The sequence below is a fragment of the Elephas maximus genome, chromosome 2 (assembly GCF_024166365.1).
Source record: "Elephas maximus indicus isolate mEleMax1 chromosome 2, mEleMax1 primary haplotype, whole genome shotgun sequence".
In the NCBI taxonomy this organism is placed as follows: domain Eukaryota; kingdom Metazoa; phylum Chordata; class Mammalia; order Proboscidea; family Elephantidae; genus Elephas; species Elephas maximus.
The window spans coordinates 42,470,343-42,496,049 of NC_064820.1; the positions used below are offsets into that span (position 1 = coordinate 42,470,343).

At 34.9% G+C, this 25,707-nt stretch overlaps 1 protein-coding gene across 1 annotated transcript in view; it reads left to right on the forward strand.

The window, feature by feature from the left end:
- Nucleotides 1–25,707, forward strand: part of NIPBL (NIPBL cohesin loading factor) — a 208,640-nt gene that overhangs the window by 181,915 nt on the left and 1,018 nt on the right. Inside the window, exons 33-46 of the mRNA XM_049862484.1 lie at nt 512–620; nt 2,444–2,580; nt 9,813–9,953; nt 10,169–10,262; nt 10,701–10,855; nt 11,385–11,475; nt 13,250–13,423; nt 13,867–14,057; nt 16,134–16,241; nt 16,688–16,888; nt 19,781–19,927; nt 21,537–21,811; nt 24,010–24,184; nt 24,975–25,163. Of these exons, the coding sequence (XP_049718441.1) occupies nt 512–620; nt 2,444–2,580; nt 9,813–9,953; nt 10,169–10,262; nt 10,701–10,855; nt 11,385–11,475; nt 13,250–13,423; nt 13,867–14,057; nt 16,134–16,241; nt 16,688–16,888; nt 19,781–19,927; nt 21,537–21,811; nt 24,010–24,184; nt 24,975–25,163 (2,187 nt within the window). The remainder of the gene's footprint in view (nt 1–511; nt 621–2,443; nt 2,581–9,812; nt 9,954–10,168; nt 10,263–10,700; nt 10,856–11,384; nt 11,476–13,249; nt 13,424–13,866; nt 14,058–16,133; nt 16,242–16,687; nt 16,889–19,780; nt 19,928–21,536; nt 21,812–24,009; nt 24,185–24,974; nt 25,164–25,707) is intronic.

Consider the following 25,707-nt stretch of genomic DNA (forward strand, 5'->3'; position numbering starts at 1 on the left):
ACCTTTTGGTTGCTTCATCACAGAGAAGAAATCTAGCCTTATGTTTTATAATTACGAAAAGGTGTAATCTAGATGTAGTTATAATTATATAAAAGAAGTGTATCGACTCATAGTATTCTTTTATTAGACATCACAGGACTTCAAATAATGAGGAATGGCATTCTAATTCTTCAAAATAATTCATCTAGAATTGAGTGGTCCTCTTTGTTATTGATCTAGAGTCAGGGGAAAAAGGAAAGTAACCTTTCTCATTTCATATCCTACCTTAGGTCCTATATGTGGCAATTGAAATATTTCATATTAAAATTGAAAATATTTGTAAATTATTGGTTTATAAAATATTTTAAAACATTTGCCACATACTTTTGTTTTATTTGTTAATTTGCACTTTCAGTATTAAATTGCAAATGACAAATTGAAAAGCCTGTTATTTCTGGACACATTTGATGTATTTCTATTCTTGTGGAATGGATAATTATACTGGGATTTTTTTTTTCATGTGCATATATAGTTGTTGAAGTCTGAAGAGGATTCCTCATACAAACCTGTGAAGAAAGCTTGTACTCAGCTTGTTGATAACCTAGTTGAGCACATTCTTAAATATGAGGAATCACTAGCTGGTAAGACATTTTATTTATTGGTCATTTTTATTTTAAAATACTCTGGGCACAGTTCTCATTTTCTGTTTTTGACTTTGCTGAGCTTAATAATTAATTTCTTCTCTTCTAAATGTAATCCGTTTTATAGATACCTCTTTGATGTTCCATTAGAGATATATTGTTAAGCTTGACTACGATTATTTAGAGCAGTGCACTAAAAGCGTAAGCCTCATCCCTTCCACATTGTCTTTCAATATCATATAATATTAGATGTCATATTGAACAGGAAGTAAGATAAATCTGGGGCTTTTATGTATTTACTTAATGCCACCCATCACAAAACTGTCTGATACCTTTTGGATCATATAAAATTTGCTCTCAAAATGAAATTGTTTCAACTATTTAAAAAATGTTTTTAAAAGATTTTAAATATTCCTAATATTATTTATACACCTTCTCCTCACTTATCAACATGGTTTGGTTCCAGAGACCAGGTTGTTATGTGAAATTGGCATTATGCAAAACTTGGAGGATACCCACATAAGCTGCAAAATGGGGGATGACTACATCATTATATAACTGCCAAATTATCTCATTGCGTAACTGCCAAGCCACTAAGGACCCTGACCCAGCCAAGTTGACACATAACCTTAACCATCACAGCCAGCATACTCTCGCCTTACACCTCAGCATTTGTTACTGCCAGGCGTATGCCATTAATGCACAAAATAGTCGGATAATACATTTTTCACTGTTGTCATAAAGGCAAGATATTGGATGAAGAGATAGTCAATAAGTGAGGAGAAGGTATAATTGTCATTAAAAATTTGCTTAACCTTGAGCTAGAAAACTATGCTTTTAAAATTTATAAATTCTTTAAATGCTTAATATTTTCTCATATTTGTTATTTTTTAGTCACAAATCTAAAGTTATTAATCAAAATATAAATCATTATATAAAAATAGAAAAGTGATAATTGATACCTATTACTTAAAACAGACAAGACTAGTATTACTTCCCATCATATAATGGACATGAATGAAGAATAACAGTCGTTCTGTGTCATCCTCTAGAATTGGAGTCAGTAGCCTTTAACAAAGACACCATTTATGGCACCTAAGGAAGTTATTAATATTCTGTATATATTTTATGCAGTTTTTTTTGTTGTTCATGTTTTTCTCATTTTTTATCTGTATCTCTTTTTCCTTTTATTTCCTTTTTCTGTTTCCCTTATTTTAGGAGTGATAGTAGTGTCGCTTGGTGTTAAAAACTTGTTAATCTCCTCTAAAAATTAATTTGCTTCCTATTGACCAATATGTCGCCTAACAGCATACTCCTCCCATGTGAACAGCATTTTGTCTGCCTCTGTTATATGGCCATTAGTCCAACCTCTTGTGTCACTCCCATCTTTTAACCTTGTTCTACCAGGGCAATATCTTTTTCTTCTGAGTATCCTTAAACACAGTATCATCTCTACTAAATTGTTTTTGTATTCCTTTGTGCCAACTTTCTCTTATTTGCTTTCATCCATTTTTAAATATAACCAGCACCAAGTTATTCCCTAAACTTCCAACTTTCGTCCTACCTTACAATTTCAGTTCTACTCCCGTTAGTGGAAAACTTGCTTTCCCTAGCTGTTTGCCCTTTATCCTGAGTATATGTAATTTCCACAATGAAAAATGTGGTGCAGAGAGTTTGATACTAAAGAACAGCCAATCTGTTACATTGAAGCATATACTGAATCTATTCAGGGGATCATACTGAGTAACTTAAATAATATTCTGAATAATTTCCACTGCCTTTTTGTATTTTAGTGTGTTATTTCTGTTTTTTGTTTTTTCCAGACTCTGACAATAAAGGTGTGAATTCTGGAAGATTGGTAGCTTGCATAACCACTCTATTCTTATTCAGCAAAATAAGACCCCAGCTCATGGTTAAACATGCCATGACTATGCAGCCATACCTTACCACTAAATGTAGTGTAAGTATAGAGCTGTCTTATTTTTCTTTTTTATATAAGATACGTAGTATTTTAGATTTAGACTTTGCATAAGTGTCAACCACATGTTCATGACAGATCACAGTCATTTTCACAGACAGATCAACTGTGTCGTTTACTCTAAATATAAGTTCTAACATTTGTAGCAAGTTGTTTGCAAGCGTTAGTTTCCTTGTACATTACAGGTACATAAGGTTCGGACCCCATTTCTCTGTAAGGTCCTTAAGCCAGACTCTCAGTAAATGCTTTGTAAATCTTGTAGTAGTTGTTAAGAACGCCAAGGTAGGTGAGGTAGAGTTTCTGTCTTTGAGAAATTTACTGTCTTCTGGATTCTAAATGTGTTTTTCATTTGTCTTTGTCACTCATAATAACATGTTATTATGTTATTATGTTATAAATATATTTAATTCTCTTTTACGTATTTTTATAATAGAGCAGTATATGGAATATGTATATATTAATACTAATGCATACTGTGTTTTCCTAAAATAAAATGAAAGAATTATATAAAACATTGCTGAAGTAAAATAACCCAGCAAATAAGTGAGATTAATAAAAATATAAGACAGATAGCATAGTGAGTTAAGTAGCTTACTGCAAACGCTAGAATTTAAAATACCCTCACAACTTAAAAATATAAACAATTTTCATGTACTATGTTCCCAAGGATCTGATTTTAACTGATTACTGTATATATTTTGTTGCTATTGTCTTTTTGTGTGTGTGTGTGTGTGTGACTTAAATTACCTAAATAAAAGTTCTAGGTGGAAACCTCAGGACTTCAAGAGAATATTTTTGAGAACTGAAGAGAGTAGCAGTGGATTAAAAGTACACGACAACAACATATAATACTTCTGAAACCCGAATTCCGTCTTTCGTATTAGATCCAGGAATAACTTGGTTAATATGTATTCTATGGCGAGTAATAATATCTAACATGTAGTAAGCACAGCACTAGGAATGGAGAAGTATTTTATGTGCATTATCTTACTCACTTAGTGAAGTAGGTAGTATTGTGATTCCAGTTTCATCAATCAGGAAACAAAAGCTTAGAAAATATAAATACCTTGCCTAGTATCAAACAGCTAATTAATACTAAAGCTAGACCTCAACCACATATGTGTTTGCCCCTTGAGTCTGGATTATAATGTAACCTGTATAAATAGCTCTTGTTTGATTTTGAGTCAGTATTTCTTACAATCAAGTTCACTTTCAAAACATTTTGTGTATTTTTCATGCGTGTATGTATACATATATGTATACACACACATATACACAATATATAGTTTTATTTAAATAAGACCATCTTATACATGATAGATACCTTTTGAATGTTTTTTTGTTTTTATGTCCTACTCCCATGTCTTCACTCCTCCTTTTCTCAGGATGAAGAACCTGACGTATCCTTCCCTGCTGTATCCATGCTTCTGTAATTGTAGACACACATGTTGTCAGATGCCATCGAGTTGATTCCGACTCATAGCAACCCTGTGTTCAACAGAACGAAACACTGCCTGGTCGTATGCCATCCTCATAATTGTTGCTATGTTTGAGCCCATTGTTACAGCCAGTGTGTCAGTTCATCTCACTGAGGGTCTTCCGCTTTTTCACTGTCCCTCTACATTGCCAAGTGTGATGTCCTCGGGGGAGTTGTCCCTCCTGATAACATGTCCAAAGTATGTGAGACAAAGTCTCATCATCCTCGCCTCTAAGGCGCATTCTGGCTGTACTTCTTCCAAGCAGATATGTTCATGCGGTCTATGGTATATTCAGTATTCTTCACCAACACCATAATTCAAAAGCATCAATTCTTTTTCAGTCTTCCTTATTCATTACTCAGCTTTCACATGCATACGAAGCAACTGAAAATACCGTGGCTTGGGTCAGATGCTCCTTAGTCCTCAAAGTGATGTCTTTGCTTTTTAACACTTTAAAGAGGTCTTTTGCAGCAGATTTGCCCAATGCAATACGTCATTTGATTTCTCGACTCCTGGCTTCCACGGGCATTGTTATGAAATCCTTGAAAACTTCACTATTTTCTCCATATATCATGATGTTGCTTATTGGTCCAGTTGTGAGGATTTTTATTTTCTTTGTATTGGGGTGTAATCGTACTGAAAGCTGTAATCTTTGATCATCCGTCAGTAAGTGCTGCGCTTTCAGCAAGCAAGGCTGTGTCATCTGCATATCGCAGGTTGTTAGTGAGCCTTCGTCCGATTCTGATGCTGTCTTCTTCATTATATAGTCCAGCTTCTCAGATTTTTTCCTCAGCATATAGACTAAGTATGGGGAAAGAATACAACCCTGAAGCATACCTTTCCTGATTTTAAACCACACGGTAGTGTCCCCTTGTTCTGCCCGAGTGACTGCTCTTGGTCTGTGAACAGGTTGTGCCTGAGCATAGTTAAGCGTTCTGGAATTCCCTTTCTTCACAGTGTTATCCATGATGTGTTCTCTACACAGTCAAATGTCTTTGCATAGTCAATAAAACACAGGTAAACATCTTTCTGGTATTCTCTGATTTCAGCCAAGATCCATCTGACATCAGCAGTGATACTCCTCATCCCACGACTTGAATTTCTGCCAGTTCCCTGTCGATGTACTGCTGCTACCATTTTTGATTATCTTACAGAGTTTTACTTGCGTGTGATATTAATGATGTTGTCCAGTGGTTTCCACATTCTGTTGAATCACCTTTCTTAGGAATGGGCACAAATATCTCTTCCAGTCAGTTGGCCCAGAAGCTGTCTTCCAAATATCTTGACATAGCTGAGTCAGCACCTCCAAGACTGCATCTGTTTGTTGAAACATCTCAGTTGGTACTGCCTTCAGTGCAGCTTCAGCTTCTCCCCTTCAGCACCACTGGTTTCTGATCATACACGACCTCCTGAAATGGTTGAATGTCAACCAGTTGTTTTTGGTACAGTTACTCTGTGTGTTCTTTCCATCTTCTTTACATGCTTCTTGCTTTCTCAGTATTTTGTCCCTGGAATCCTTCAGTATTTCAACTCAAGGCTTGAATTTTTCTTTTCCCCCAATTTTTTCAGCTTGAGAAATGCCAGGTGTGTTCTTCCCTTTTGGTTTTCTAACTCCAGGTCTTTGCACATTTCATTATATTACTTTCATTTGTCTAATCGAGCTCCCCTTTGAAATCATCTGTTCAGCTCTTTTACTTCATCATTTCTTCCACTGCTTTAGCTTCGCTACCTTCAAAAGCAAGCCTCCGAGTTTTCTGAGATCATACGTACATGTACATAAATGGTTAACTAGACTTAAATGGTTGACCAGGTTTTTTAAAAACTGGCTCATGTACACATCTACCTCTTTCAAGTGTTAAAAAGCAAAGTTGTCACTTTGAGGACTAAGGTGTGCCTGACCCAAGCCATGGTATTTTCAGTTGCTTCATATGCATGCAGAAGCTGGACGATGAATAAGGAGGACCAAAGAAGAGTTGATGCCTTTGAATTATGATGTTGGCGACAAGTATTGAACATACCATGAACTTCCAGAAGAACAAAAAATCTGTCTTGGAAGAAGTACAGCCAGAATCCTCCTTAGAAGCAAGGATGGCAAGACTCTGTCCCAAGCCTTTTGAACATGTTATCAGGCGGGACCAGTCGCTGGAGAAGGACATCGTGCTTGGTAAAGTTAGAGGTTCAATGAAAAAGGAAGACCCTCAACGAGATGGATTGACACAGTGACTATAGCAGTGGGCTCAAACATAGCAGTGATTGTGAGGATGGCACAGGACTGGGCAGTGTTTCATTCTGTTGTACATAGGTTTGCTATGAGTTAGAACCAACTCAACAGCACCTAACAACAACAACATACACATATTTGCTGGCATATTTAATAATCTCAAGTCTACTGGTATATCTCTAACTCATTCTGTTATATTGCTACTTATTATCCATGTTATAAATGTCTTTTGATTTATTTAAACATGTCCCTATTCGTCAGAGGCATCGTTGTCCATTGATGGCCACTACAAATGATTCCTTAGTAAACTTTCATGCTCACGTACTTTAAGTGCTGATGTTTTTATTTCTTTGTGATAAATTCTAAGGAAGGAACTTGTTAGGTGGAGGGAATTTTTTTGTTTTTGTTTTTTAATCTTGCCAGATTGCTGGTGGACACATGTTATAGGCTCTTTGGAAAGCAGTGTATACTGGCATTTTCCCTGCTCCCCATCAACAGTCAGTGTCTTTATTATTTGTAGTCTTTGCCCATGTAACAGGTGTAGTGAACAGTGTAAAGGAATAGTCATAACAGGTTTAATGGAATAGTTCATCGTTGCTTCAATTTCCCTTTCGCTGACTTCCACGAAGGTTGAGCATCTTGTCATATGATATTGACTGCTTGGACTTGCTTTTCCTGTGAATTGACTGTTCATATCATTTGTCCATTTTACTTTTGATTTGTGAGTCTTTTCAGTTTTTCTTCAGTTTTTGAAAGCTCTTTAAATATTTTAGCTATTAAACCATCTTACATAGCATTGTTCTCAAACATTTCTTCCTTGTATCATTTGACTTCTGCCCTTTTCCTTTATTGATTCCATCTTCCTTTGTATTTTTCTTCTCAATTTTAAGATACTTCTTTTATTTGATTTTCCAAGTCAATAATGTTAAGAGAAATTTTGAAAAATGCTATTGCATTTTTTAAGTAATACGTCAGCAGTTATTCTTAAATGAATTTTATCTCATAATACCCCAAAAAACACTGTATTGTCCCTACACTCAGTTTATCCCACTCTTATGTTGCTTAAAGGCGTGGCAATGGGGAATGGCAGGGAACAACAGGATTTCTATGTTACTGTAAACTTATAAACAGTAATAAGGTAATGAGTTCAAAAAGTCCAAATTTTTTTTCATTCTTTTTTATATTATTGTAAAAATACAGAGAACGTAACATTTTCCAATTCAACATTTTTTACATGTACAACTCAATGAAACCAATCACATTAGTCATGTTGTACAAACATCACTGATTTCCATTGCCAGATTTTCCATCCCATTAACAATAACTCAATGCTCCGTAAACAGTGATCCTCCCCTATTCTGTTTGCCCATCCCGCCTGCCACTATTAAGGTAATGTCTATTGTAGGTATTTCATATTAGTGAAATCATACAATATTTGTTGTCTCATGATTGACTAATTTCTCAGCATAATGTTTTCAAGGTTCATCCTTGTGTAGAAGGGGTAGTTCTCAGTTATTCATGCTTTAGTGGGTAAGAGATGTTTAGAAGTTGCATTATGATATTTTGTTACCAATCACTGAACTCTTTTTTTGGACTTAAGATACCTCAACTCCAGAAATATCATTAAGCTGGAATAAGCCAATCCTGGACATTCCAAGTAAAAGGACTCCTTTGACTGTATTATAATCAATTGAAGAGTTCAGAAGGAGAGCCAGGTGCATGCGTTCATTCCAAGAGCATGTGCTGAGAGCCTACTACATGATAGGCACTGTCCTAGGTGGTGGGAACAAGTTGATAAATAAAATGGTTGTGATTATGGCAAATAAATAATTACAAATTGATAGGGTGATCAGGAAAGCCTTCTTGGGTGAGAGAACACGTGAGCCCAAAACTAAAGTATCTGCATGAAGAACAGAATGCAAAGTGCTAGACAGAAGGAGCAAACCACTTAAAGCGCTGAAACAGAACAGCTTAGCGTGCTGGAGGAAGTGAGAGAAACAGACCCTAATATATGTAAAATTATTACAGGTAATATAGCCGATATTAAAAATCAGTGGAGAAAGAACTGCTTATTCAATAGATGATGCTAGGAAAGTTGGTTAACCATTTAGAATAAAATGAAATTTAAATTCTTACCTAAGAACATAACCTAAAATAAACTCCAGATGAATTAAAGATGTACTTTTAAAATAAATAAAATATAAGTGATTATTGTTCTGGCCTCAAGATGGAGAAGAGTTTTCTAAACATAAAAGCATTGGAAGGAACAATATAGATCTTACACCAGAACTTTTACATATTAAAAAAAAAAAATTCAAAGGGTAGAGAATAAACTAAAAAAAATATTTGCAACATGAATGACAAAGTATTAACAAGTACAAAAAGTCCAGATTTTTGAGGGTAATGAGCTCAGAAAGTTCAAAATGAATGTCAATAATCTGTTGTTAAGAACGAGAAATGGTAGCTTGGCTAGATAAAACCATATGTTGAAAGCCTTAATCCATTAAAAAATAAAAATAAAAAAACTGGTAACTTTGGTTTCCTTTAGGAAGGGCAGTTGGATGGGTGGAGGACAAGGATGAGAGAGAGACTTTTCATTGTAAACCTTTGGTACCTTCTGATTTTTTTTTTTTTTTTTCTTAGTGCACTAATTTTTAAAATACATACCTACTTTTTTAATCAAAGAAAAATGTCTAGCTTTTAAAATTAAAGAAACCTTATAGCTAGTTATGGGTTTCTACATTTATACTTATCGTAAAAAGAATTAACACAGGGTTTCTAAGCCTTGGCAGTATTGACATTTTGGGCCAAGTAATTCTCTATTGTCAGAAACTGTTCTGTACATTGTGGAATGTTTAGCAGCATCCTGGGCCTGGCCTGTATCCCCTAGATGCCAGTAGCATCGTTTCCACCCCCCTCCCCAACTGTTGTAAAAGCCAAAAATGTCTTTAAAGCCCTCTAGTCAATTCCGACTGATAGCGACCCTATAGGACAAAGTAGAACTGCCCCATAGGGTTTCCAAGGAGCAGCTGGTGAATTCAAACTGCCAGTCTTTTGGTTAGTAGCCAAAGGCTTAAGTCTTTAGATATTGCCAAATATCCCTTGGGTGGCAACTTGCCCCTGGTTGAAAACTGTTGGGTTAACATACCCCAATATGAAAAAAGACTATTCCTAAAGACTATATTTAAAAATTATACCAGTCTTTGTAAAATACTGTTAACTATTTAAGCACGTTCGTTTAGTATTGACTTATACTGAATTCTAGGGGGAAAAAAAGAATAACTGTAGCACTATGACTAAGTGACCCTTAAGGTCACACAATAAGTTAATGGCAAAGCTAGAATCCAGGTTTCTGACACTCCCTTAAATGCCCTTAAAAAAAACAACTTTTCTAATGGGCTTTTTTATTTTCACTGAAACTTTATATACGTAATACCTTTGTACCTCTAAATATATAAAGCTGTTTATATTTTCTGGTTTTGGATATTCATAAAACATCAATTTTATCCTTATAGACACAAAATGATTTCATGGTTATCTGCAATGTTGCAAAAATCCTAGAGCTGGTTGTACCACTAATGGAGCATCCAAGTGAAACTTTCCTTGCCACTATTGAAGAGGATCTAATGAAGCTTATCATCAAATATGGCATGACTGTAAGCATTCAGTTTACCATCTCTGTACTGATTCATATATAATGTGCAAATGATAACTTATAAAATAGCATTATATGTCAAAATTAAGTTCCAGTCTGTTTTATTACATATAAAAAGTACATACATGTGAAAGGTAAATTTTTGGTGCAGTATAAATATTTATATCTTTTGTTTTTGACTTTTGTCTAAATGATAACATTTTCTATATCTTTTAGGTAGTGCAGCATTGTGTGAGCTGTCTTGGGGCTGTTGTAAATAAAGTGACACAAAATTTTAAATTTGTATGGGCCTGTTTCAATAGATACTATGGTAAGTTTAGTGACTGGGCTTTAAAGTTATTCTGCTGGCTCCTACAGTGTGTCTAACTCATTTTTAACACATCTGACAAAGAAAGGGATATAGCATCAAGGGAATTGTAAGAGGTGGGATTGTTCTCCATGGTTCACTCTCAGAGACAATCTATTCTAGTATCTTTTGTATTCCCTTAATAATCCACTATGATTACTTTTGAGATGTGTCCCTTCATAAGTAGAAGGTTAGTAAATTTTCTGGTCATGGCGTAAGGTAAATTTTAAATATTAATCTTAAGTTAATCGTTTTAAGCTCTAAGGAGTGCCCTTTTAATTCTAGTCATATTTCATTCTTAGAAGCATTAGCAGATATTAATTATAATTAGTAGTAATTACTTGAACATAGTAATTCAAGGATATAGGGTTTATTAAAATAAATATGACTTATTTTTATTAGGTGCCATTTCAAAATTAAAAAGTCAGCACCAAGAGGACCCAAATAACACTTCACTTCTAACAAACAAACCAGCACTTCTTAGATCCCTTTTCACTGTTGGAGCACTATGTCGGCATTTTGATTTTGATCTGGAAGATTTTAAAGGCAACAGTAAGGTAAAGGTCATAATAATTACTTAGTATGCTATAAGAAATAGAACTGTGTGGCTGTGTGAGCTGAGAATGAGCAAAATGACCCTGGGTGAAGGAGGCATTAGAGTAGTCTGGTTTAATGTCAATTCTAAATCAGTGCTGCTGAAAGCATAGACTGGCTGCTGATGTATGAACTGTTTGTTACTGGTCTGTGACAAGGTAAGAAGTTTACCTCACAAGTTACATCAGCTTTGTAACAATAGACAAACACTGTTTAGATCAGAAGCTAGCCTTTTTTTTTTTTTTTGTGAGGGGAGGCACTTTCTCCGTGAGAAAAGAGGTATATTGATTTACATCTTGGCACAAGTTCTAGTCACAGATCAATACTTTGAATACCACTTGTTCTAAAATATGTAGAATTGGTGATTTATTTTTTAGTAGAGTTCACATGTGATTTTTTTTAAGGTGGTTTTTTGTTTTTTTTTCCTTTTATAGTAGAAAACTGATCTAAATTATTCTTGAACACATTTTAATGTGATTTTTCCCCCCTTAGGTTAACATAAAGGATAAAGTACTTGAACTATTGATGTATTTTACAAAACATTCAGATGAAGAAGTACAAACAAAAGCCATCATTGGTCTAGGTAGGTTAAGTCTAAAAATCTTTATAATTTTCAGCTGTTCTTGGGTGGAGCAAATTTTTAGGTATTATGAGTTTAAATTATTGATTTATTTAAATGTGTTTCTGTTGGCGGTAGAGTCTGGTGTCTAGAATATAGGACCGGGATTAAAACACCTGGGTTCCATTCTTAGCTCAGCCAGTGACTTCTGGGTGACTTTACACAAGTTACTTCACTTCAGTGTTTATCAGTTTCCTCATTAGTAAAACAGAGACAATAATACTGTCTCCTATCCCTACTACATAGAGTTTCTTAAGAGCATCATTAAATCACTTTAATAAAGATGATGTGCAAGTATTTTTTTAATTGTACTTTTCCATTGCAAAGCTTTGTCATTGTATGTCTCTACCACTTCCTATTTAAAATAATGGGCAGTCTGCTTAGCCTTTTTTTTTTTTTATATAGAAACACACAGTAACCAACCCAAAAGGAACAGTGTGGATGTATACATATCTGATATTATTTTCTGGGAGCACAGATGCAATAAAAACATGTTCTTGCAAAAGGTTAGATCTATGTGGCTTATCTGGAAAGGAATTAGAATATAGGGGAAATACGAGAAGGATAGCATTAAAGTGCCTGACTTGAGTGTACTTTAAAAAAATACAAGATGAACAGACTGCTCAGGTAATTTAATTAACATACATGGGCGCAGTCAGTTTGTATTACAGACTTCTGAACAAAAATGAGTAATAAAAGATTCTGAGTTACTAAGCCTCATTAAATTATGTTTACTAATATTTTTAAAATAAATTTAAATCTTACATTACTTTAGTCCTCCTTCATCACTTTCGGAAAATTACTTATAGCAAGAATAGTAAAAATTCACATATCACTAGGGATTTGTATCAGTACAATATTTAAGACATTGCGGGCCTTTGAAATATTCGGCCTTGCCAAAAGTTAATTGGAGAGGCAATACTAATACACCTGGGCCATAGATATCCTGTGTGACCTTGGGCTGGTTATCTGATCACTCTGTGTGTTGAGTTTAGTTTGTTATTTGGCATCAGTAATACTTGCTACCATATCGCTCAAGGATCTTCTTTTTTTAATTCTCAAATAAGCATTATGTACAAATAAACATGGATAATACTAATTTACCACTTATTAACTAATGGTTATAGAATTCAGCGTTGTGGCGTCATTACAAAGCCATATGAGAAAGACATGGAAAGATATATTTTGCAGTAGTTTATTTTAGAATCATTCTCTTTCATCAAATATATTTCAGTATTTTTTTAAAATATTGACAATGTAGTGCCTTCTGCTAGGAATCTAAAAAATGTTTGCAGACATTACCTCTTAAATCCTGAAAACATCCCTTTGAGGTGGGTGGGTGGTAAATATTATTGTCCCCATTTTACAGATGGAGAAGTGAGGCACAGAGAGATTATGTGACTCACCCAAGGTCACACTACAAGTCAGTGGTGGAGCCAGGAATAGAACCCAAGACTCCTGACTCCTAATCCACTCCCCTAGCCACTAGGCCCTGCTCCCTCCTCAAGGTTTCCTCTTGTGTGAAATTCTCCTTTGAAATGCAATTTCTTGTTTTTAATTCATGGGGAAAGAAGTACCTGCTGTAATACTTCTCTAGGTAAGGATACCGGCACTAGTCATTTTAAGTTTTAATTTTTTGAAATAAGGAGCACTTTATATAATTTTCAACATTTTCATTCAATGCTGTTTAATTTTAATAGGAATATATCAAGAGTTTTTTTTTTTTTTTTTCCTCTAGGATTTGCCTTTATTCAGCATCCAAGTCTAATGTTTGAGCAAGAGGTGAAGAATCTGTATAATAATATTTTATCTGATAAAAATTCCTCAGTAAATTTAAAAATACAAGTGCTAAAAAACCTCCAGACCTACCTACAAGAAGAAGATACACGTATGCAGCAGGCAGATAGAGACTGTAAGTGAAAATATATTTTTAAATTTCACAGTGCAGCTACATACAGCTATGACACTCTATCTCAGTGACTTTTTTTTTTTTTTTTTTAATCCAGATACCTAAATTTCCTTATCTATTAGATGATGGAGTTCAGCTAAATAGAAGGGCCCTTAAGCTGAGGTATATAACTAGGCTTTTAGGGTATTCTTAAACTCCCTATACTATGTAAAATTTCATACATGTGAAAGAAAGCATTTAACATTTTGAGGGAGGAGAGGGATTATAGTTCTCATCAGATTCTCGAAGGTGGCTCTGACACAGCCCAAAAAAAGAAAGAAAGAAAAAAAAAAAGGCTAAGAACCATTGGACATTTTCTGATTTCAGTTGTGGCCTAATTTTGGATTTTTAAGTAAAGTTAGTGTACACGCTCTTAATATGTATTTACCCTATACTTCCTTTTGTAGGGAAGAAAGTTGCAAAGCAGGAAGATTTAAAAGAAATGGGAGATGTTTCCTCAGGGATGAGTAGTTCCATCATGCAGCTTTACCTCAAACAGGTGCTTGAGGCATTTTTTCATACCCAGTCAAGTGTACGCCACTTTGCCCTAAATGTCATTGCATTGACTCTAAACCAAGGTCTTATTCATCCAGTTCAGGTAAGCGTGTTTCATAGCAGCACTTACCAAAAGAGACAGATTATTGTCATTTGATGACATTGTGATTAGAAAATAAGTAGTTCTTATATTCCTTTCGGGAGTCCCTGGGTGGCGCAGACAGTTAAGCACTTAGCCACATAAAGGTTGGCAATTGGAGTCCACCCAGGAGGGACCCCAGAAGAAAGGCCTGAGATCTACTTACCAAAGGTCCACAGCCGTTGGAAACTCTATAAAGCACAGTTCTACACTGAAATACATGGAGTTGCTATGAGTCTGAGTCAACTTGATGACAGCTGGTTTGGTTTTGGGGTTTATATACCTCTCAGTCTTTTTAACCTTCTTTGTCCTAAACTTAAGAATCTAAGTTTTAGAATGTCTCTTCGGTTGTCATTACTGCAAAATAATTATATATATAGTCATAATGTCTCTATTAAACAAACTTCTCATTTCTATTAGTAGAACATGTACTTTGAATTATTTTTAAATAGGAATGATAAATTTGTGTTAATCCATATTTACGCTTATCCCTAAGAACCAGCAGCATAGAATGTCAAGAGAGTTAAGTAGGTTTAAGGGTATCATCCAACTGTTAAACAGGGTGGAGTTTTAGTCCACAGAGAAGTAAATTATATAATCTGAGCTCAGTTTCTTCATCTGTAAATTGGAGGTGATATCAACTACCCAAGACATCAGAGTGCTAATATGAAGATTAAATGATATAATAGACATACTAGTATTACTGCGGAATGACAATTAATACTGATGTAGTAGCGTACACCATCTGGCATGATCAGGAGAGTGGTACAAGGTACAGAAGTGAATTCATTATATAACCAAAGCCTACACCCTTTAGGATTCTTATTTTGGTGGCTTTTCCTCGAATTTTTTCTAAAATACACTGATATTTAAATATGCTGTGTTCTTCCCAGAGGAGCCCTGGTGGCACAGTGGTTAAGCGCTCAGCTACTGACCTACCAGCTGCTCCATGGGAGAAAGACATTGCAGTCTGCTTCCATGAAGATAACAGCCTTGGAAACCCTGTGGGGCAGTTCTACTCTGTCCTATAGGGTCACTGTGAGTCGGACTTGACTCGAGGACAATGAGTTTGATTTTTGGTTTTTATGTTCTTCCCTATGTCCTGAAACAAACAAACAAAGGCACACTAATAATTATATACCTTTTTCTTGGTGACTCAGAGTCTCTGGGCAGCACAAATGGTTGAGCATTTGACTACTAACCAAAAGGTTGGAGATGGGAATCCACTTACCTCTAAATACTTGAGCATATGTTTTCTATGAACAAGGAAAACATTCTCTTACAAAACCATAGTATACAGTTATCAAATTCAGAAAAATTTAACATTGATAGAATATTATCTAACATATACTAAAGCTAAATTTTGCCACTTAAGCTACTTTTCTTAATAAACTTTTTTTTTTTTCCTGATCCAGGATTTAATCTATGCTGCTCACCCATTGCATTTAGTGCCATATCTACTTTTTTAAAGTTGTTTTTCTGACCACTCCACTGCTGTCTGATTCAGGTTCACTTGACATAGTAGTGGTGTGTTTCATGACTTTAGAAGTATGATGAATGTGGCTGCTATCAAACTACTATCTATCCAACGGTCTGATCAGTGAAGCCACATCTAAAATCTGCTTGGTGGGAAAATTTTTATATTTTCCTAGCTTTGAGTATGGAAAACAAATTACTTTTTGTCCTGTATTATCTTTACATGGCAAATTCAGTCAGGCTTGAAAAATTACTAGATTATGCACTTGAGGTGTGTATCATAATCTTAAATGGGTATTCTTAGTGTAGCACTTCATATTTAGAGAACCTTAAATTTACACAGACATTGTTTAAATTTTGCCACGTCAGTACTTCTGCTTTAAAACTACATCTAAAGAGAAGAGGTTAATCATTTTTCAGAGAACATGAAAACAGCCTTTGTAGGAAGGCCTGTAGAGCTAAATTCATATAGCCTACCTACACAGTGAGTTTTAACATATGTCCAGATACATATATAGCTTTTACTACTGTAATGTCTTATAAATCCTCTATTTTTATTTCCAGTGTGTGCCATATTTAATTGCTATGGGCACAGACCCAGAACCTGCTATGCGGAACAAGGCTGATCAGCAGCTTGTGGAAATAGACAAAAAATATGCTGGATTCATTCATGTATGTATTTTAAAATTGTAAAATGCAAACTTAAACATGTTTTTCTTTGGTAGACTATTTCTCTGATAAATGTCCTGCCCACATTCATAATTAGAAAAAAAAGATGTTTTGCTTAATACTTACCTTGTAAACATGTGACTAAGTTTGTCCCCAAGAACAAACTTAACTCTAAGAATGGGCTAGAGGTGACAGTCCAGCAATCACACTGGACTGGAAATCAAGAGGCATGGGTTCTAGTCCCTACTTTGTGATCTTGGCTGTAGTGGCTCTTCTGGGCCTCAGTTTTCTCTTACGTAAATGTTCTTTCCAGCATGTACATTCTGTGATTTTATTTTAAATAAGAAAACTAAATAATTATGTTAGCTGCAGAATGTATTATTCAAAGTATGTGTTTAACTTGACTTTTTTAATTTCCATGACAAAAGTGAGGCTTTTATTGATTTCAGATGAAAGCAGTGGCTGGTATGAAGATGTCTTACCAAGTACAACAGGCAATCAACACATGCCTAAAAGATCCTGTAAGGGGTTTCAGACAAGATGAATCCTCTAGTGCTTTGTGTTCACACCTTTACTCCATGATCCGTGGAAATCGCCAACACAGACGAGCCTTTCTAATTTCTTTACTCAACCTCTTTGATGACACAGCAGTAAGCATAAAAAACTTATTATTTTAAGAAAATATTTTAGAAATTTCATATCTAAATTATTCACCCTTCTTAAAATATCACCATTTTAGTAATAATAATATATTAAATGTGTATTTCCTTAACTCTTATATTTACAAAGTATACAATTAAAACTGAAAGGGGAGTTTTACATGAGAATGAATACAATGGGGAATGAAATACAATTGTTTCTTTCTACTAAGTATCTTATCAACTTTGATAACAGTTCCTCTAAGCATAACTTTAAATAAGCTGCATCACTAAACTATCATTTTGGGAGATAGGCTACCTCAATACATGAATGAGATAAAATCCTCTCATTTTTTGTTAAACTCTGATATCGTTAGAATAACTGTTCTAGTTTTTTGGCTGCTAGGATCCCTAGTTCTTCAACTTAGTTAGCAAAGAGCCCACTTTTGTATAATTATGACACTTATTTCTGCTAAAAGAACAGAATGTCTTGTTTTTTTAAGTTTATCTCTTAATTTATTCATTCATTTTATACAGACATTTACTTAGCACCTGCTACGTGCGAGGCACTGTGCTAGGATTTGAGGATAAAACAGTAAATAAGACAGATGTAGTTTCTGCCCACATAGAGCTTACAGACTAGTCTGTGTGTGTCACAGCTTTAGAAAAACCAGTGTTTTTTTTTGTTGTTGTTGTTGTTTTTGTTTTAATCGCTTTTTAGCTTGTCTTTAGTGCTACTCCAACACCAGATTTTTTTCTTTTTCTTTTTAAGCAAAATTAAAATTACCAGAGTATGATACCTTACTGTATTTCTCTTTAAGAACTACATGAAATTTTTGGATCTAGTAAATAAATGTTATAAGCATCTATTTCAAAAATACCAGAAATATCATTTAATCATCATGATCATCACCATATCATCAATATTGAGTTTTCATTGTGCTAGGAGTACAAAGTAGTGTGTGGAGTGCTTTTGCCATCAGAAGATTCTATCTCCAAATGTGGGGCTAGAACACAATAAAGAAAACACACAGTAATTAAGGCTAGCGTATCCTGGCTGCCAGGTGATTTGTATAAATAGTATTACTCCAGCCCTCATCTCTCCTGAGCTTCGTTCCCTGTGGTTTCACTGCCTGCTGTGTGTCATCAGCTGGATATTCTGCCACCTCAGCATGTGAAGTGCTAAACTAGAAGTCCAGTGCATTCTTCTGGCTACCTCCAACAAAGGATGTCAGAGGAAGAACAAATCACTGAAGGTTGAGAGAGATTAGATGAGACGGACCTTCTGTGTAAAGCAGGGGAGGAAGATGTTTCAGACGTGTAAAAACATGAATAAAAGCCCAAAGATAAGACTGTGGGAAATAATGCGTAGATTGTTATTTGACTGGAGCAGAAAAGTCATATAGTAAGTAAGGCATGGTTTCTGGAAGATTAAAAGTATGTGAATTAAGTGATGGGGACAGGTGCCAAAAAGCATTTTAGGCACATGAATTTGTCCATGTTGTGTTCACACTTGAGGTAATAAGGGACTGATCTATTACGATGTCAGTAGACAAAGAAAGAACGGACAGTAGGAAAGAAGGCACATTGTGAGGAAAGAATAAATAAATGAGGCTGTGAGAAGAGTAGTCTAAGTCAAGGAGAATTAAAAGTAAAACAGGGTGGAATCATTGGTGAACTTGGTGAACAAAAATAAGCAGTGAGGGACAAAAATATGTTTTTAATGAATTGAAGAGTAGATGGAGAAGATACGGAGCTGCTCTAGAATATTCTTTTAAGAAGTTTGAATTTGAAAGGAAAATTCAACATAGAACTTTTGTGACCAAAGTTGAAGAATTTTAAACAATTTTGAAAAGATTTCTTTAAAGGAGTCCTGAGCATTTTCAGTTTTAGGGTTAAAAAACCCTATAAATTAGTGTTAAAACTGATAGATGATGTGTAGGGTTCTATGACTGCATTTCTCCAGTTTTAACAGATATGTGTTAATACATATTTAAAAATAAAACAGAGAGTAAAAGTCTTATGAATATTAATAGTAGATTTATTCCATCCATCCTTTGGGATTTTTGTTGCTGTTGGTGCTGTTGTGTTTTATGTTGTTTGGATTGCGAGGAAGGGGAGGTAGTATTAGAGAATGTTTTGGTTACTAGTTCCCCCCACACACATACACACCTTTTGTTGTTTGTTTTTTTTTTTTTGCATTGTAAATTTTTTTTTAAGAAAATTGAATATTAACATGACTTTCTGTTTATTTTCTGTATGATCACAAAATGCTGAAAGTCTGTTTAAGTTACTACTTCTTAAAGCAAACAGCTAGTAGTAGCCATTATTTTTCCTCTTAATTTTGCCTACCTCAGAGTTTTAATGATGTGAAACTGTGGTGGCACTGTAAAAACCACTCTGACATTCTAAATTACATATAAATGTTTTATGAATATGCGAATGGGGGATGTGTTTTAACCCACATTTTTGTACTGTAGTACCACTAATTTTTGATGGCTGAATAGTAACTGTGTGTAACTGATCTCCATATGGGTTAAGCTCTTAGAAGCACAATGACAAATGATTATGAATGTATACTTTCTGATGTGGTATGGATATATCATAAAGATCCCATATACTGTGTAAGAAAACTTGAGGGAATTTCACTTGGGTACACTAAAGAATTTCACCTCTTCCATCTTAAGGCAGAACAATGTAAGTCATCATGAAGTCTCCTGAACTTGGGTATAATATTAATCTGTAAAATTTGTTTCTGTTCCCCCCACACCTTTTATTATGTCTCTCCCTCTGTGAAATATTAACTGAGGTGAAAGTGCCCTGTTACATTTTTTATAAAAGAGCATCTTGGATGGATTTCTAGATTATCCACTAAATATGTGTACCTTTTTTTAAAATTTACAGAAAACAGAAGTGAATATGCTCTTGTATATAGCAGACAATCTAGCCTGTTTTCCATACCAGACGCAGGAAGAGCCGTTGTTTATAATGCATCATATAGACATTACACTCTCAGTTTCTGGTAGTAACCTACTGCAGTCATTCAAGGAGGTAAGTTACACACATTACTATTCTTAATGCATCTGTCAAAGTGCAGCCATGCTGTTTTCACTGTTTTGTTTCTCATTGTTCTTTTTATTCTTTTCACAGGTATATAAAATTTTTCTAAATGAGCTTATTGAAACCTGAGCAGTACTTGAATTGGGGAGAGGAAGTGGGTTGCTGTTTCATTTCTTTTTAGCCCTAAAACCATTCATTCCTATATCATTAATTGGACTATATATATATATATATATATATATATATATATATATATATATATATGGATTGGTCTATTGATCAGCCATCCCACTTCTTATTTCTCTCACTTTAAGCACTGACCATCAGTATTTGGTGTCAGTTTGTATATTCATTTAATCTCCATTTTAAAACACCTTACTATTCTATAAATCTGGTAGTGCGGTAGATTACAACAGTACACATAAAGATACATATTGCTTACTTACAAAGAAACTGAGAAAATTGATAACTCCACTGATCTTGTCCCTCAACATCAGCATCATAATGGTTTATCAAGTGCCCAAAATCCTTACTAAATTTCTTGTTTTTTCTTTCATGATTTTTAGGAGGAAATGTAATTGGCTTAATAGTAAAAATCACCTGATACAGCACAAGGCACATAGGAGGCACTCAGTAAATTCTTTATAAGTCGATTGGAATATTTTCATATGTACCCGATGGTACAGGTAGATTCAATTTTTACAAAATTGAAGGGCTCAGAACCCAGCCTTTTCAAACTAGTAAATCAGGGAAATTACATGAGATACTTTAGAGGCAGAATATAGAGGTCTCTAAATCCTTCCTACTTGAAGTGTTGACCACAGACCATCAGCACAGACCTCACTTGCGAGCTTCTTGTAACCTCAGGCCCCATCCCCAGACCTGCTGACACAGAATCTGCATTTTTAACAAAATCTCCAGAGGTTTAATATGCACATTAAAGTTTGAAAAGTTAATTTCCCCAGTATTTTAGCCATCATGTTCCCTTATTTTACTTAGTGTTACTCTTGCATTTTATTTTTTAACAGTTACATTTTGAATAATTGCCTTTCTAACCTGGTTGTTTCCCCTCTTAAGCCCAACTGACTTTTTTTCTTTCTGAGAGCTGACAGTTTCATAAAGTACGAAGAAGCGGAATTTAAACATTTGAGGAAAGTTGCATATTATTCTGCTAAAAAAGGTTTCGAAAGGAGAGTTTGAGGGAAGCTGAGGGTGTTCAAGCCTATTATATTCTTAGTTGAATTCTAAATGCAGCCTTTCCACTAGGTTGTCTTACTTATGTACCAAACAGATACTTTGATAGCTAATTTTTCCTTCATTACTATCCTGTAAGAAAATTGTTTCCCTTGTGATTTCATTTTTTTTTTCTTTTGGTGGGAGAGAGGCTTATTATGTATGATTTTATTTGGTCTTGGAGTCTAATTCTTCCCCTAAGGATTGTATTTCCAGTTTGTAGAAAGTCAAGGGGTTTCAACGTATACAGTATTAATTTAAGGATGCTTTTGGGGGAAAATGTCTTCTTTTGAATGGAACATACATGTATTTATTAGTGGTATTTTGTTTTTATTGTTTTCAAGCAGTAATTTCCCCTTTCTTTCAGTCTATGGTAAAGGACAAAAGGAAAGAGAGAAAATCATCACCTAGTAAAGAGAACGAGTCAAGTGAGAGTGAAGAAGAAGTTTCCAGGCCCCGGAAGTCACGGAAACGTGTAGACTCAGATTCAGATTCAGATTCGGAAGATGATATAAATTCGGTGATGAAATGTTTGCCGGAAAATTCAGCCCCTTTAATTGAGTTTGCAAATGTCTCCCAGGGTATTTTATTGCTCCTGATGTTAAAACAACATTTGAAGAATCTCTGTGGATTTTCTGATAGGTAAGGTTACATAAGCAATGAGAGAAGAAACTTTACTCTTTTCAAGTAATAAAGAAATATGAAACCTGGTTTTGATTGCATGCTTATTTTAATATTAAAAATTCTGCTTTTAAAAAAGGAGTTCATTTTTTTAATTGCCGTGTAGTGTTCTGTTACTACATAGCAATTTTTAAAAAATTGAAACAATTCCTTTTTTTTTAAAAAAAAAAAAAGTGTAGTCCCTGGTGGTGCAAACAGTTCAGCACCCAACTACTAAGTGAAAGGTTGACAGTTCAAATCCACCCAACAGTACCTTGGAAGAAAGGCCTGGCAATCTACTTCTAAAAGGTTACAGCTATTGAAAACCCCGTGGAGTACAGTTCTACTCTGAAATGCATGGGGACAGCACGAATCGGAATCAACTTGACAGTAAATGGTTTTGTTTTTGTTTTTAGTGTTTTGTTGTGTAATATACCACAATTGATTTATCTTTTCAGTTATTGAAGGGAGGAGAAGCATATCCTTTTACATCAGTGACAGTACATTACAAACTAAAGGACTTACTTTTTTTATTATTTCCTTGAAAGAACTTACTGGTTAGGCTAATCTTAAAATAGTTTGCAAATTTAAGTTTTAAAGAGCTGTGAAATAAGAGTAGGTATAGACAACTAGGCTGAGCTCTGCAAGAACCCAAATAGTCTTTTTTTTTTTTTTTTTATAGTGAGTTCTGTTTCTTTTTTTAATTTTTTATTGCACTTTAGGTGAAAGTTTATAGCTCAAGTTAGTTTCTCATACAAAAATTTATACACATATTGCTACGTGACCCTAGTTGCAATCCCCACAATGTGACAGCACCCACCCTGCCCCTTGTACCCTGAGTTTCCTGTGTCCATTCAACCAGCTCCTATCCCTTTCTGCCTTCTCATCCCACCTCTGGACAGGAGCCACCCATTTAGTCTCGTGTATGTACTTGAACACTCCTCAGAAGTATGTTTTATAGTCCAGTGTAATCTTTGTCTGAAGAGTTGGCTTCGGGAATAGTTTTAGTTCTGGGTTAACAGAAAGTCCAGGGCCCGTGTCTTCTGGGGTTCCTCAAGTCTCATTCAGATCATTAAGTCTGGTCCTTTTACATGAATTTGAGTTCAGCATCCTACTTTTCTGCTGTTCCGTCAGGGACTCTATTGTGTTCCCTGTCAGGGCAGTCATTGGTGGTAGCCAGGCACCATCTAGTTTTTCCAGTACCAGGCTGATGGAGTTTCTGGTTTATGTGGCCCTTTTTTGTCTCTTGGGCTGATATTTTCTTTGTATCTTTGGTGTTCTTCATTCTCCTTTGCTCCAAGCGGGTTGGGACCAAAAGCTACTCGCTAGCTTTTAAGACCCCAGACGCCACTTGCCAAAGTGGGATGCAGAACATTTTCTTAATGAACTTTGTTATGCCAATTGACCAAATAGTCTTTAAAATATAAGAGATAGAAAAAGTACTCATTATTGTGAACGCCCTATAATTGTACTCACACTAGTCACTAAAGATAACTCCTCTGCCTGCACCAGTTTCTCACATTCATTGAAACCTAACTTTAGGAACCATAAAGTCAAATATTTATAGTTGACAGATAATAAGTGAAGTAGACCTGATCAGTTGCAAACAGGAAAGAGCATACTTCATCTGAAGGGGTCAGACATTACTCAGGTGTCCCTCAGCTGTTTGTCACAGGAAAAGATGGGCACGGTGTGGCCACAGCATTCACTTTTTCAATAGAAACTGAAAATCCAGATTTTTATGTGAAAATCTTAAATGTTGCCAAATAATTCAAAATAATTTAAAACTTTAGCTCTTCGGACAGTGCTGAGGAGTTGGAAAGGTTTTTAAACAGGTGGCTTAATAATACGGAACAGGTTTATAAAAAATAGACATGAAAAACTAACTTCATTAAAATGATGTTTCATACTTATATGTAATTGGAGTTCTCCAAATTAGGTTATTTTTCTCTGTCTTTATCATTCTGATGCTTCTATTCATGACAGATACCAATGGAAACGAGATTATTATTATTTTTAATTTTTGCCTTTATGTCTTTACTTCCCTTTTTCAAGTCCATTGGTTGAAATCGTATGATAATAAGTGTAATTATTTGTAAGTGAAATTTAACTAGAATCAATTTAAATATATAAGTGCCTGAAAGTTTTTTAAAGTTTATAATTTTATTTTCCAAAAACAGTAAAATTCAGAAATATTCTCCATCTGAATCTGCAAAAGTATATGATAAAGCGATAAACCGAAAAACAGGTGTTCATTTTCATCCCAAACAAACACTGGACTTCCTGCGGAGTGATATGGCTAATTCCAAAATCACTGAAGATGTGAAGAGGAGTATAGTAAAACAGTATCTAGATGTGAGTAGTCAAACCAGAATATATTGTCTTCTCATAGTGACATTTATAAAGAGCAGATTATTTGGGAGATAGACGCCTCCTTTGTGTTACATGTAAACTTCATATACTATCAAAATTACTTCTTGAACTTGTTTGTGGTAAACACACATAACAAAATTTACCGTTTGAACCATTTTTGAGAGTACCGTTAATTCAGTGCTTTAAGTACATTTATAGTGTTACGTACTGTCATGTGGTTTTGATGAGTTACTTTAAATTTGCCTTTCCCTTTGCATCCACTGTTTTATAAATTTTTTTAGGTAGCAACAACCTGCCAGAAACTTTATTTTAGAGGAAATGAAAGTTTATAGGACAATGTATTATGTGTTTTTTTTTTTTTTTTAATTTAATAGATTACATGGCTTATGTTTCATAAAAGGAAAAACAGTGAAAAGTTATCCTTCGTTTAGCCATTCTGTTCTCCTCCTTTCTGGCAACCAGTGTTACTAGTTTGTTTTTGTAAATAAATTTTTATTGGAACACAGTCATGCCCATTCATTTACGTTGATAACTGCTTTCACACTACAGTGGCTGAGTTAATGGTTTTAACAGAGACTGTACGGGCTACAAATCCAAAAATATTTACTGTCTGACCCTTTACAGAAAACATTTGCCAACCCCTACACTGGACAATAAGTAACGTTTATTTCACCCATACCAAACTACTGCCGTAGAAACCACTTAGGGATTTGATAGTCTTGTTTGAGATACTTAGTTAAAACTCTGAATTAGTATTTTTTTTTTTTTCTAGTTCAAACTTCTCATGGAACATCTGGACCCTGATGAAGAGGAGGAAGAAGGGGAGGTGTCAGCTAGCACAAATGCTCGGAACAAAGCAATTACCTCGCTGCTTGGAGGAGGCAGCCCTAAAAATAATGCAGCAGCAGAAACGGAAGATGATGAAAGTGATGGGGAGGATAGAGGAGGAGGCACTTCAGGGGTGAGGCGGAGGAGGAGTCAACGTATTTCGCAGCGTATTACGTAAAATGATTTTTATGTGCTTATATATGTCAGTCTATTAAATGTACACCAAGTAATGTAATACTTACGAGAGAGAACATTTTGTAGATAGAGATTCTCTACTTAACCATTTATACATCCTTTTGTAGAAAGTTTAACATAAAAGACAATAAAAAAGAAAAAACAGATGAGATTTATCCAGCTTTCAAAGGGTTATTAATTTTTCTTTGGATTGTATTAAATGTGTGTTATCCTTTTTATTGTTGCTAAGTTTTTATGTAGCTTTATGGTTCATATGTATATATAATTTTATATATCAATAAGAGTAAAGACGGGTACAAATTAAGAGTTAACATGGTTTTACAAGTATTTGTTAACCCCTTGGCGCTGGCGGTCACGGTGCGTCTCATTGCCGGCAATGGAAGTGTGCCGGGAAATCCCAACTCCCGGCGTCAAGGGATTAAAAGCAATAAAAACAATAATTTCACTAAAATTCTTTTGTGTAACACTTGGTCTTTTTTCCC